This window comes from Rhinolophus sinicus, linkage group LG13 (assembly GCF_036562045.2).
Source record: "Rhinolophus sinicus isolate RSC01 linkage group LG13, ASM3656204v1, whole genome shotgun sequence".
NCBI lineage: Eukaryota > Metazoa > Chordata > Mammalia > Chiroptera > Rhinolophidae > Rhinolophus > Rhinolophus sinicus.
This window is the reverse complement of record NC_133762.1, coordinates 36,190,618-36,204,338: the sequence shown is the minus strand read 5'-3', so window position 1 is coordinate 36,204,338 and position 13,721 is coordinate 36,190,618. Positions and strand designations below refer to the sequence as shown.

At 53.5% G+C, this 13,721-nt stretch overlaps 1 protein-coding gene across 4 annotated transcripts in view; it reads left to right on the top strand.

Moving 5' to 3' along the window:
- Positions 1-13,721, top strand: part of CEP250 (centrosomal protein 250) — a 34,682-nt gene extending 20,961 nt beyond the window's left edge. For 2 of the 4 annotated variants that reach the window (XM_074318297.1, XM_074318296.1), the window contains 11 exons: positions 159-297; positions 1,265-1,607; positions 2,146-2,267; positions 3,475-3,595; positions 4,592-4,713; positions 5,209-7,818; positions 9,670-9,783; positions 9,966-10,121; positions 10,638-10,739; positions 11,678-11,737; positions 13,086-13,721. In XM_074318297.1, the coding sequence (XP_074174398.1) occupies positions 159-297; positions 1,265-1,607; positions 2,146-2,267; positions 3,475-3,595; positions 4,592-4,713; positions 5,209-7,818; positions 9,670-9,783; positions 9,966-10,121; positions 10,638-10,739; positions 11,678-11,737; positions 13,086-13,349 (4,153 nt within the window). In that variant the 3' untranslated portion in view covers positions 13,350-13,721. The other 2 variants (XM_074318298.1, XM_074318299.1) reach the window with 2 other exon arrangements.

The window sequence follows — 13,721 nt, the reverse complement described above, 5'->3', positions numbered from 1 at the left end:
TCATGAAGTACCTAGGAGCTCGATAAATGGTAGCTTTTATTGCTACACATTACTGTTTCTATTTTGATTATCAATACTGTGTTTAGAACAATCAGATGAGAAGGTAGTTCTTCATTCCCTGAGAGAATGGTCTAGCCCTCTGACCCCTCTCTTTTTAGCCTGACTCTGTCGCTGGTGGAAAAGGAACAGAGACTCCTTGTTTTACAAGAAGCTGACTCTGTTCGACAACAAGAGCTGAGCTCCCTGCGCCAGGATATGCAGGAGGCCCAGGAAGGGCAGAAAGAGCTCAGTGCCCAGGTACTACCCACACTGGTTATGGCCCTGGTCCTTGGTGGGAGCCTGCTCCCGAAGTGTGTGTGTGGGGAGTGGGGGTGCTAATTGTTCAGAGTCCTCTCATAAAGAGGACCTTTCTCTTTTTTCCTCATTACATGGTATGCTGGCATTTCAGCAGCCTGGCAGGAGGGGAAGCCAAGACTGGGCAGGGTTGGGGCTTGGGAAGCTGACCCCGAGTTGGAAACAGACCCCTGTGGGGAGCCTGGCAGCCCAGAACATAGTCCCCAAAGGGGCAGAGCTCATACAGGCCTGGTTCAAGCACGGCCACATCCCTGTATGCTTGGTCTGCTTGGCAAGGCACAGGAAGCAGCAGCAGGACTTCCAGGGACTCCATTTGCTCACAGGAGGACCCCAGACCTTGGGTCCAGAGGAAAGGTGGGACTGGGAGGGGAAGAGTGAAGAAGTAACAGATAGACAGCAGGCTGCAGCAGGTAAAGACCCACGTCTGGTTGATAGTTAGTCCTGGGTTTGACTCCAGCTCTACTGCTTCCGGGTTGTGGGAGCATCAGTTTCTTCATAAAACAAGGATGATGATTCTTAAGCATTATAGGAATATATAAAGTGTCATGAATACAATAAGCGTTTATTAAATGGTAGCCATTTTTATCGTGACTGATCTTCTTACGCTCAGTGTCAGGGTTTGAGGCTGAGTTCTCATCATAGCAGGGAGCTGGCATAGTTGCCAAGGAGACCAGGGCCAAAGCCCATTTGCATAGCCTATGTCCACGTGTCAGGAGTCAGTAGGCAAGCATGCAGGTCAGATCTAGGCTCACACTCATTCCAGAGCCCTCCCTCCCTGCTGGAGAGCTGAGCCTACTGAAATTTTGCCATTGATCAAGGTTTGCACAGGCATTGAGTGGGGTCAGGCCGGAGAGGGTCTGACGGGAGGCTATCCACGCCCTCCAGAGAATGACTGACTTCTTCCCCACAGGTGGAATTACTGAAGCAGGAGGTGAAGGAGAAGGAGACTGACTTTCTGGCCCAGGAAGCACAGCTACTGGAAGACCTAGAGACATGTCGAGTAACAGAGAAGCAGCTGCGAGCGTCCCTGTGGGCCCAAGAAACCAAGGCAGCCCAACTACAGCTGCGACTGCGCAGCATGGAGAGCCAGCTGGAGGCACTGGCGGCAGAGCAGCAGCCAGGGCACCATGCCCAGGCCCAGCTAGCCAGTCTCTATTCTGTCCTGCAGCAGGCCCTGGGGTCTGGTTGTGAGAGCCGGCCTGAGCTGAGTGGTGGGGGAGATTCTGCTCCCTCCCTCTGGGGCCCTGAGCCAGGTGAGGCAACCACCCAAGAACTCAGTCCTTTGGGCCAAAGCCAGGCCTAGCTCCCAGGGAAGAAGGAAAGGGGGGAATGTGGTTCCTTAGGCGATATGCATCGAGGCTAAGGCCACAGACTCTGGAATTAATTCAGTCATAGTTTGAATCCCAGCTCTGCCATTTGCTAGATGGGTGTGTCCTTGGGCAAGTCACCTGTCCTCTCTGAGTTTGATTTTCTCAACTATAAAATGAGGATGTTAAAAGTAACCATCTCTCAGGATTTTTCTAAGGAGTTAATGAGATTACAGAGGTGAAATAGCTCCCACAGTTCCTGGCACTTACTAAATGCCTAACAAATGGCAGCTAGCGTTACCTAGTACCCAGTGCAGTGCCTGACACACAGGTGTGCAGAAAGTGCATGATGAGTGAACTGCTGACAAGGGCTTCTTTGAGGAGAGGAGGGAATCAGTGGAAAGGCCAAGGCCATGTCTGGGGAGGTATGGCTGTTCCTTTTCATAGTGCAACCAAGTCAGGAGGTGTTTCCTCATTTGTTCAGACCAGAATGGAGCAAGAATCCTCTTTAAGAGAGGGCCACTCCTGACAGCTCTTTCGGCTGAGGCGGTGGCGTCTGCCCTCCACAAGCTCCACCAAGACCTTTGGAAGACTCGGCAGGCCCGGGTATGTTTCCCCACTCTCCTTCCTTGACTTCTTCCCCTCCCCTCCCAAAAAAACTCATAAGGTAGTTTGACCCGTTTTCTTCCTGAGGTCAGGTTGGGATGAGTTCCACCTATATCATGGCCACCATGAATAAGGCATGTGGTTTCCTGGGCCTTGGTTTTCCTAGTCAAGTAGGGAAAATCATTCCTACCTCAGGGGGTTGTGAGGATTAAGTGAGTAAGGGACTTATGGGAGCCCTGTAAATTGAAAATCCCTTACAGATGTGTGATAGAGTTTTGCATCATTTTTCTCTCAGCCATCAGTTATTCTTGGTTTCAAAACCTCCAAGAAAAACCCAACAAACTGGGGACCACTGAGATCAGAGATTGCCATATTTATAGGAACACTCTAGGCCTAAGACTGAACTAAATGTCCTGCAAATTCCACCACAGAGTGAACTTATCAGTCAATAAAAATTGAGTGCAGGGCAGCCGGTTGGCTTAGTTGGTTAGAGCGCAGTGCTCATAACACCCCGGTCGCCAGTTCGATTCCCACATGGGCCAGTGAGCTGCACCCTCCACAACTAGATTGAAAACAATGACTTGATTTGGAGCTGATGAGTCCTGGAAAAACACACTGTTCCCCAATGTTCCCCAATAAAAAAAATAAAAATAAAAATTGAGTGCAACCATTTTGCCAGCCACTCTGAGCTAGGGACACAAAAAGCAGAAAGACCTGATTTCAGCCCTCAGGAAGCCTCACGACACTCAAGAAGGCTTGTGACATGGTTGAGGAGCCAAGCCGCATCCTAAGATAAAGCAGAACTGATAGAATTAGATGGAACAATAACAGATGCACATGATAATAGGAGGAAGGGACGATTCGTTCTGATTTGGGGAAAGTCAGAGGAAAGAAGAAGTGACCTTTGAGGCAAGCTTTGCAGTAGGAGTTCGGGAAGAAGAGAGGTGACCTTGGGCTAAGATTTTATATTTCAAATAACAGATGGGACAGAAAGAGATTCAAGGCTCCCGTCAGAGCAGAGCCTGCCATCACTTTGGGAAGCCAAATGCACACGAGTTCAGAGATAAAGAACCCAGCAATGTGGGAGTAGGTGCACGATGGCAGACCCCCGCAGAGGCTGAGGGGAAGGAGAGGGCTTGAGCCCCGGACTGGCATAGCTTTGTGGACGCTGAGGGACTTGAGGTTAGCCATGCCCTTGCTTTCCCAGGATGACCTGAGGGATCAGGTGAAGAAGCTGGAACAGCGTCTCACTGACGCAGAGGCTGAGAAGAGCCAGGGCTACGCAGAATTGCAGGATCTGCAGAAACAGCTCTCTCAGAACCAGGAAGGTGAGGAGCTCAAGGCAGGCAGAGGGATTTGGAGGGAGGAGAGCGGAGAGGCGGGAAGCCCAGAAGGGGCAGGAATAGGCCTCACAGCCACTCCCTGAGAAGAAACTTAGAGGCATCTCCAAAGGGTAATGACCCCATGGACTATTTTTCTGCTTTGCTTGGCCTTTGAGGGCCATCCTGGCAGAAGGGATGAGGAGGAACAGATTTGGTGAAATGAGAGAAGTTGCTGTCTAGGCTTCCGTTTTCTCTGTCTGCAGATTTGAAAACTGGGCCAGGACTGTGAGAACATTATAAAGTTCTGTGTCTTTTGTCATTTATGCACGTTATTTATTTTCGTCATCTCCAACTATGTCCCCAAAATGATTAACCTTTGACAGCAGGATTATGGGCTTGTTTGGGAGATAGAAGGAGGGTGATTCTGGGGAGAACGTATCTGTGCCACAGCCGAGGGCTGGAAAAGGGTGGTGAACTTGGAAAGGAAAGGAGAGGGGAGGGTCTTGAGGCTCAAGGCTTTGCTGTGGAAAAGAGGACAACGTGGGGAGTGGGTCTGGGTCTTGCAAATATCCCAGAGGGCTCCCTGAGAGCCATACACATCAGGGGTCAGGGGACAGCCAACAGAGCAAAGCTTGTCTCTAGGAACCCCTGAAAAATTATAGAATTGGGGACTGGCAAGGACCTCCAGCATCCTCTAGCTCCACCCCGGCTGGAACCCAGGGTTGAGGATCTCTAGGTAACGAGGGTGAGGACGTGTTGGGATGACTATCTGGCCGTGCTGAGCTGGGCAGCAGATACAGACATGAGTCTGGACGCAGCAAAGAGCCTAGACAAACAAGAGCAGCTGGCAGATGGGTGATGTCTCTGTGAAACTGGATGTAATTCTCTCCTTCTTGGCCTTTTCCCCCTTTGATTCTGTTCCCCATCCTCCATCTGTGTCTACATCCCTCTTTTCCTCCACCCCCAACCATGGGCCCTGCTCCACTACCTCTCTTCCCAAAGAGAAATCCAGGTGGGAAGGAAAACAGAACTCCCTGGAGAGTGAGCTGACGGAACTGCACGAAACTGTGGCGTCCTTACAGAGTCGCCTACGGCGAGCAGAGCTGCAGGGAATGGAAGCCCAGGTAAGGTCGTGCTGGTTTGGGGGAGGGGGTTGCTTCAGGGAGGAGGTTCCTCAGAGCTCAGGCTCCAGCTCCCAGGTCCATCTTGGCCAATGGCCGTACCCCATCCATATGTAGCACCCAACATCCTTCAGCAGTGTCTCAGTTTCTCTGGCTGTCCCCACATCCCCGAGGGCCATTATGAAAGCCCCAGCGAATCCTCCTTCAATTAATTGTTCCAAATTGAGGTTGAGATGTTTGTCCCTTGCTCCAAAGGACCAGAGTCTGGGCTGGTTCATTTGTACCAGGCTTTGTCCTCTGGGCATAGCAGAGCCCTGGGATATGGTAAGGACGTTCTTTCACAGTATTAGCTTAAGTGGAATGCACTAGTTTGTTGTTTGTTTTCCCCAAGTCCTTGATCATGGTGCTACAGTACAAAGTAAGGAAAGAAAGGGCCTGTGTTGGGATGACGGTACCGAGGGAGTATAGTCTAAGGTTGTTGTGCATCTTGTTTTCCAGAATGAGCGAGAGTTACTTCAGACAGCCAAGGAGAACCTGACAGCGCAGGTGCAACAGCTGCAAGCATCTGTTGCAGAAGCCAGGGCCCAGGCAAGTGCTGCTGGGGTCCTGGAAGAAGACCTGAGGACGGCTCGCTCAGCTCTGAAACTGAAAAATGAGGAGGTGGAGAGTGAGCGCGAGAGAGCCCAGGCTCTGCAAGAGCAGGGAGAGCTGAAGGTGGCCCACGGGAAGGCTCTACAGGAGAATTTGGCTCTCCTGGCCCAGGCCCTGTCCGAAAGAGAAGGGGAGGTGGAGGCCTTGCAGGAAAACATCCGGGAGCTGGAGAAGCAGCGGGAAATGCAAAAGGCTGCTTTGGAATTGCTGTCTCTGGACCTGAAGAAGAGGAACCAAGAGGTAGATCTGCAGCAGGAACGGATTCAGGAGCTGGAGACGTGTAGGTCTGTTTTAGAGCATCTGCCCATGGCCGTCCAGGAGCGAGAGCAGAAGCTGACTCTGCAGAGGGAGCAGATCAAAGAGCTCGAGAAGGATCGAGAGACGCAGAGGAACATCTTGGAGCATCAGCTTCTAGAACTCGAGAAGAAGGCCCAAGTGATCGAGTCCCAGAAAACACAGATTCAGGATCTGAAGAAGCAGTTGGTCACTCTGGACTGCCTGGCCCTGGAACTAGAGGAAAACCATCATAAAATGGAGTGCCAGCAAAAGGCAATTGAGGAGCTGGAGGGCCAGAGGGAGATGCAAAGGGTGGCTCTGACCCACCTTACCCTGGACCTGGAGGAAAAGAGCCAGGAGCTGCAAGCGCAAAGCAGCCAGATCCAGGAGCTGGAGAGCCACAGCAGCCTCCTGGCGAGAGAGCTCCAGGAGAAGGGCCAGGAGGTGAAGTCCCAGCGAGAACAGGTCGAGTTGCTGCAGAGGCAGAAAGAACATCTGACTCAGGACCTCGAGAAGAGGGATCAGGAGATGGTGCTGCAGAAGGAGAGGATTCAGGTCCTGGAAGATCAGAGGACACTACAGACCAAGATCCTAGAGGAGGACCTGGAACAGATCAAGCTGTCCTTGCGAGAGCGAGGCCGGGAGCTGGCCTCTCAGAGGCAGCTGATGCAGGAGCGGGCAGAGGAAGGGAAGGGCCCGAGTAAAGCACAGCGCGGGAGCCTGGAGCACATGAAGCTGATCCTGCGCGACAAGGAGAAGGAGGTGGAATGCCAGCAGGAGCGTATCCAGGAACTTCAGCTGCACAAAGACCAGCTGGATCAGCAGCTCCAGGGCTTACACAGGAAGGTAGGAGAGACCAGCGTACTCCTGACCCAGCGAGAGCAGGAGATAGTGGCGCTGCAGCGGCACCTGCAGGAAGCCAGGGAACAAGGGGAGCTGAAAGAACAGTCACTTCAGGGTCAGCTGGAAGAGGCCCAGAGAGCCCTGGCCCAGAGGGACCAGGAACTCGAGGCCCTGCAGCACCAACAGCGGCAGGCGCAGGGACAGGAGGAAAATGTGAAGGAGAAGGCGAGCGCCCTGCAGGGCGCTCTGGAGCAGGCCCATGTGACACTGAATGAGCGCCAGGGAGAGCTCGAGGACCACAAGGAACACGTGCGAAGGCTCCAGGAAGAGCTGGCAGTGGAGGGACAGCGGGTACAGGCCCTGGAGGAGGTGTTGGGTGACCTAAGAGCTGAGTCTCGGGAGCAGGAGAAGGCTCTGCTGGCCCTCCAGCAGCAGTGCGCAGAGCAGGCACAGGAGCACGAGGCAGAGGCCAAGGCCCTGCGAGACAGCTGGCTGCAGGCACAGGCAACGCTCAAGGAACGGGACCAGGAGCTGCAGGCCCTGCGGGCAGACAGCCAGTCCTCGCAGCACCGGGAGGAGGCTGCCCGGGGCCAGGCTGAGGCTCTGCAGAAGGCCCTCGGTAAGGCTCAAGCTGCCCTGCAGGAGAAAGAGCAGCATCTCCTTGAGCAGGCAGCCCTGAGCCGCAGCCTGGAGGCCAGCATCGCCACCTTGCAGGCTGCCCTGGACTCGTGCCAGGCACAAGCACGGCAGCTGGAGGAGGCCCTGAGGAAGCGGGAAGGCGAGATCCGGGACCGGGATCTCCGACACCAGGAGGCCGTGCAGGAGCTCCAGCAGGCACTTGCCCGGAGGGATGAAGATCTGCGACGTCGGAAGAAACAGAGGCAGCTGCTGGAGAAGTCTCTGGCCCAGAGGGTCCGAGAGGATGGGACCCAAGAGAAGCAGGACCCAGGGCAGGAGAGAACAGAGGAAGAGGTGAGGCGCCTTCGTGAGAGCCTAAGGGAGCTACAGCTGACTCTAGCCCGAAAGGAAGAGGAGATCCTGGAGCTGAGGGAGCAAAGGAAGAATCTGGAGGACTCAGCCCACAGCCACGAAGCCTCCCCAGCGGAGGAGCCCTCTACAAAACTTGATTCTTTAGGGCCCAGGCTGCAGCAGGAGCTGGAGCGACTACAGGCAGCCCTGAGGCAGACGGAGGCCAGGGAGATCGAGTGGAGGGAGAAGGCCCAGGAGTTGGCGCTGTCCCTGGCCCAGAGCAAGGCCAGTGTCAGCAATCCGCAGGAGGTCGCCATGTTCCTACAAGCCTCTATCCTGGAGCAGGACTCGGAACAGCAGAGGCTGCAGGTGAGTCACTCCACGGGTGGTAAGGGGCGGGGGGGGGCAGTGCCCTGTGTATCTGAGCTCAGGCTGCTTGTAGCCAGAGTGTGGGAAAGCTGAGCGCACAACCACCTCAACATAAGTGGAATCCAGGTTATTGTGCTAGTCTGGGGGGGATACAAAGAGAATAAGACACCCACAGGCCCTGCCCTCAGAGAGCTTATAGTTTAGTGGATAAGCAATTAGAATGCAGTGCCTGATTATAATTAGTGCCTCATTGGGGAAATTTAGTGTGCTCTGAGCATACTCGAGGGACACCCTACCTTTCCTGGGGGTGAGCCCCAAAAGGCTTCCTGGCAAAAGTGGTGTTTATGGTTCGATCTGAAGGGACCAGCAAGGAATTAGCCAAGTACAGGTAGGGGAGGGGCTTTCTGGGTGAGAGAGGGAACATGGAGTATCTGTGTAGGCAGTGCACACTGGGACGTAGAGAGGGAGTTGGCGAGAGAAGTGAGGACAGCAGGGGCTCCATCACTGAGGGCTGGTAAGTCATGGACCCGGGTGACCAGTGGGAAGTGGCTGAAGGGTTCGGAGCAGGGGAACGACACAATCAGATACACAGTTCAGAAAGAGCTCTCAGGCTGCTGTGTGGAGCGATGGTAGATCCTGAGAGACCAATTAGGAGGCTGTCATCGAAGTCCAGGAGAGAGAGTGACCTGAGACTGTAAGTGTGGATGGAGGCACATGGATGGACCGAGGTGATCATAAGACTTCTGGCAGTTGATTGGCTAAGAGATGGAGGGGGGGTGGGGAGTGTAAAGAAAGGACGAAAAGAAAGCAAACCCCCGGGTTCCTTCATGAGATGAAGAAAGGCAGGTTTGGGGAAGAGTAGTAGAATGGTGGGTTGTTTGGCAATCAGTGGAACAACTTTCCTATTTCCAGGCCCGTTCTTACCGGCACAGAAAAAGCAAGGTATGCAGCTGAGCAGGAGGGCACTTCCTGTTCATACTCTTGGGTGACTGAGCAGTATTTCCTCGGTGTAGCTCAGGTCAGGGTCTCCCCTCCCGTCCACACTCAAGGACATTTCAGATGCAGCCCTTCACCACAGTACCATTTTTTATTTCAAACATTTTATATACGACACACTGTTCCTCTCCTTTTCTTCCACAACCACCATGAAAAGTAGGAGCTGTTATTATCTTCGTTTTATAGTTGAGGACTGGCAGTTCAGAGAGGCTGAGTAGCTTGTCCAAGGTCATATGTCTAGTAAGTGGCAGAACCAGAGCTAGAGCTAAGCAATCCTTTTACCACGAAGCTCTTCTCTCCCGGACAACCTCCACCCACACATGTTCACCCATCTTCTCTTACCTGTCTCTCTCCTTGACTATTATCATTTATGAAACATAACGTGCCTACAACATATCTAGCACTAGGTTCCCCATTATCTAAGGGATTTAACCCCAAAGGCTTGATCTATGCTTCATGGAGCATGTACGGTAGTCATTTCACAAATAAGGAAGTTGCGGTTTGGAGAGAGCTCATATCCTGACCAAAGTCGTCTAGCCAGTAAGTGGTGACATAATACCCAGCTCTGTGTGGCTCCAGAGTCCATCCTCAGGGCTCCAAGTTATCCCTTATTATGGGAGATCTAAAACGAGACAGGTTTCAGTCCTAGCCCACCGTGTATCCTTGGATAGAGCCCTCTCTGCTCCTTTGTCTTGTCCATCTGTAGAAGGAAGGTTCTGCACTAGAATAGCTCAGAGGCTCCAGGAAACATAAGATTATAACCTGATGAGAAAACTGAACTGAGGATGAAGGGTAGAGTGGGTGTGCATATGAGGTTGTCATGACGTTGTTTTGTTCCACACCTTGATACCCCAGGATGAGTTGGAGCTCACCAGATCGGCTCTGGAGAAAGAGCAGCTCCACAGCCCTGGCCCGACCAGCAGAGCAGAACGGGGGCCCAGGGGAGAGGCAGGTGTACAGCTGGAGGAGGTGAGCTGGGGGCCTGGTGGGAACAGATGGCCCAGGAGGGAGCTCCTGTCCAGCGACTGGTCTTCTTCTCCTGGGAATCGGGTCCTTAAGCTCAGTCCTGCCAGATTGGTCCCTTTGCCCTCTATCTGTTCCCCACCAGTCTCAGGGGCTGCCCCGGTGGGATTCACAGGTCTCTCCCACAGGTCGCAGGAGTGGAGGCTGAGCCTCGTCCTGGGATAGAGGAGAAGCAGCCGTGGGGACAAAGGCTTGAACACCTACAGCGAGCGGTGGCACAGCTGGAGATTGAGCGGAGCCGGCTGCAGCGCCACAACGTCCAGCTGCGGACCACCTTGGAGCAGGTAAGTAACTTCTCCTGTCCTCAGCTCTCTCCTCCACGGTCCAGTGTGCATGCACCTCTACTTCTCATGCAGCCCCCAGAGCAGGGGTTGGTAAACTATAGCCCGAGGGCCAAATTCGGCCTGCCACCTATTTTTGAAGATAAAGTTTTATGTGAGCACACCCATGCCCATTCATTTATGTATAGTCTATGGCTGCTTGCAGGCTTCAGGAGTGGGGTTGAATAGTTGTGACAGGGATCGATGGCCCACAAAGCCCCAAATAGTTCTGAATAGTATGGACAGTGTTTGCTGACCATTGCTCCAAAGTCCTGAGAGGCTGGCCGTACGTCTTCAGTCCCAGGAGCTCTTCCTTGAACTTGGAGCTGCCCTAGCATGTTCTCCCCCCAGCCCAGGAGGTTAGCATCCCATGATTGCTGTCCTCTTACACTCACACGTACACAGGCCTCTCGAGAAAGGCGGCTGCGCTCCAGCCCCAGAGCCAAGCTGAGCCCCGGTTTCTCACTTGCATCCTGGCAGGTAGAGCGAGAGCGGAGGAAGCTGAAGAGGGATTTCCTGCGTGCATCGCGGACAGGGCTCCCGGAGATCAGTGAAGCCACAGCGTCGTCACCCATACTACAGGTTTACCTCTTTTCATTGACTACAGCCTCAGGAGAGCCCAACCTCAGCCACCAGAAACAACCTTCCTCCGTGCATATCCCCGATTACCCTTGCAAGGGGAGACAGCCACTTCCGCCACTCCAGAGAGCCCCTCCTGCCTGGGTTCTGCCCCACCCAGCAAGGCCCAGTCTGCCCCTGACCCAGGAAGGAGGCCCCGCATCAGTGGGGGGTGGAGTCTGGGCTAGCTGCCCTGCACTCTCAGGAACTCAGTCTTCACTGATGTCTAGTCTGCCTGCTCCCAGAACAGCACCTCAGGCTCACCTGATTCTGACCATATACCTGGTCAGCATCCCAGGTATATGGGTGTTGGGTGATGCAGCTCTGCAGACCTCTTAGACTGCCTTGCCCCTTGCAATATCAAGTTTATAAGCTCAGTGTGCATGGTATTTCCTGGAGCCAGAGTCCGTTTTTGGGGTAAGGAGTTTGGAGAAGCCTCCCCACACCGGCACTCCTTTAGCGAGTTACGCCCATCAGTAGACAGCCCTGCAGCCTGGCAGGAAGAGACTGTCTCTGGTGGCTAAGAATCTCCCAGCTCTCCTTCCTCCGTCCTGTAATAAGAGCTTCCCAACCACAGGCACCTTGTTTTACTTCCTCTCTGCATCCTCAGCTCATAGGCCAGGGCTAGCAGGTGCATGGTGTACGTCTGTAAATGAACAGGTGCCTCGGTGAAGCCCATGCCATCCAAGCCTTCGGAAGTTCAGCATCAGGTCTCCGTGGGCATCACCCATTGGGCTGATTTGGGCCTCTCCTTGCCCAGGGCCATGGTTCCCCATAGACTTCAGTCTGAGTGAAGGCACATCTGGCCCACAGCCTTTGCCCTGGCCCCCCAGATTGTAATGAGCTGGCATAGGATGCCTGCAGAACCCCCTTCCAATAGTAATGGCATTTGTCTTCCACAGAATGGAAGAGGACAGACGGTCTCCTTAGATGCCAAGCACATGGATGAACTGCAGAAAGAGGTACATTCTGAAAGGATCTGTTTTCTAAGCCCCCGTCCCTCCCTTCCCCTCAGGCACAGGCTGTAGCGTCCAGTGTGCTCGGCCCTTTGTGCACCTCCAGGAAATGCCTGCCTCAGAGAACTTCAGTCTCTGTGGGAGACAAGACGAGTCCTGCTCCAACTCAACCTCCCATACGGTTGGGGTGGGAGTGGGGAATAAAGCATGCTCCAGGCCCCAGACCTCCAGGTTCCTACTTAGGAAAGCAAAAGACAGGGAAAAGGGCTGAGGATCAGAAGAAGAGTCTAGGAGGACAGGCTAAAGGAAGCAGAAGCATCCTGGCCTCTGCCCTCACATGCACCCTGGTAGGCAGGACTGTTGCCAGCACAGCAGGCAGAGTAGCTTGGCACCAGAGCCAAGATCCATACCTCAGAGCTCAGGTCAAGCCACCACACTCAGGGAAACTGTATAAAGTGCCTTCTTCCCTCTTAGGCCTCGCCTAAAGGTTCTCCCTGTCTTTCAAGGCCCAGGAGTAATAAGAACTGTGGAATTTTTATTTCTAACCCTGTTTCAGAAATCAGTAGTCATTACTGGCAGGGCCTGACTCTTGGCTATTATTTTGAATTCATACAAAGCAATCTGGCAGATGGGGCCTGGAATAGGGTGAGGCAAGAAAGGCACCTTGTGTGTAGAATTTAAGGAAGCCCTCACTGTCGACCTGGAGTGCCTCCTTAAATTTTGCACCCTGGAACCTCTCTTGCCTCACCCTAGTCCTGTATCTGCCCTGAGCTCCCAATACTTCCCCTCCTGGTAGTCTCAGTATACCCATCTGAGAAATGGAAGGATTAATCACTGATTCTCATCCTCGGCTGCACATTAGAACCACCTGCGAAGCTTTGGGAAAAAAATACTGGTGCCTAGGCCTTACCACAGTCTAAGGCTGAACAGTTCTTGAAAGCTTCTGAAAGGAGCACAACGGAACTTTCTGCAGTGATTAAAATGTTCTGTATCTTGATTGGGATAGTGGTTATACGTGGGTATGTACATTATCAAACACATCAAAATGTACACTGAAAACCTGGGCCTTTCATTACATGGAAATTATCCCTCAATAAGGTTGAGGAATAGTTTTGTTGTTGCTGTTCAAGCTCCCTATTTGTCTCCTGTGCAGCCAGGCTCGACAGTCACTGGATTCTATGATCCCCAGGGGCCCTTCCCCCAAACACAGTAAAGCCTGACCCTGAGATTCACTGATGTGATAGAGTTGGTTCAAATGCTGGTCTGAGCAGAGCTACAGAAGCAGAGCAGGAAGAGTTGGGGCAGCTTCAAGGCCCTCTACTGCTCTCTCCCTCTTGGTTTCCCTGCCCACCAGGTGGCCCTGCTGCGAGCCCAGCTGGCCTTGGAGCGGAAGCAGAAGCAAGACTACATCGCTCGCTCGGTCCAGACCAGCCGTGAGCTAGCGGGCCTGCACCACAGCCTCTCCCACTCCCTTCTTGCTGTGGCCCAGGCCCCTGAGGCCACTGTCCTGGAGGCTGAGACCCGCAAGCTGGACGAGTCTCTGACTCAAAGTCTGACATCTCCAGGGCCAGTCCTGCTATGCCCCAGCCCCAGCGCTTCCCAAGCCACCTCCAGGTAGCAGTGTCAGCCAGGGCAGGATACGGGCCAGCCTGGGAGCACACAGACAGACAGATGGCTGCAGAATGGGTCATGACCCTTCCACTGCAGGACTGCCAAAGGAAAGGTCTGGCTCTGTCGTCACCCAACCTGGGAGCCCAGGTCAGCTGGCATTCCCAGAAGAGGGAAGGAAACCTGCAAGGCTGGGGGAAGGCCCCAATTCACGTGGGAATGAGGCAAACTACAATTACCTTCTAGCCTGCAGTCACCCAGAGGGGTACCTTGCCCTGGCCAGGGAGCAACTCCCAGCTCTTGTCTAGAATTTATTATCCCAGCACTTCACCCTCTCTTTCACCTTCCCTTTCAACAATAAATCCTGGATATTTGCATTTGT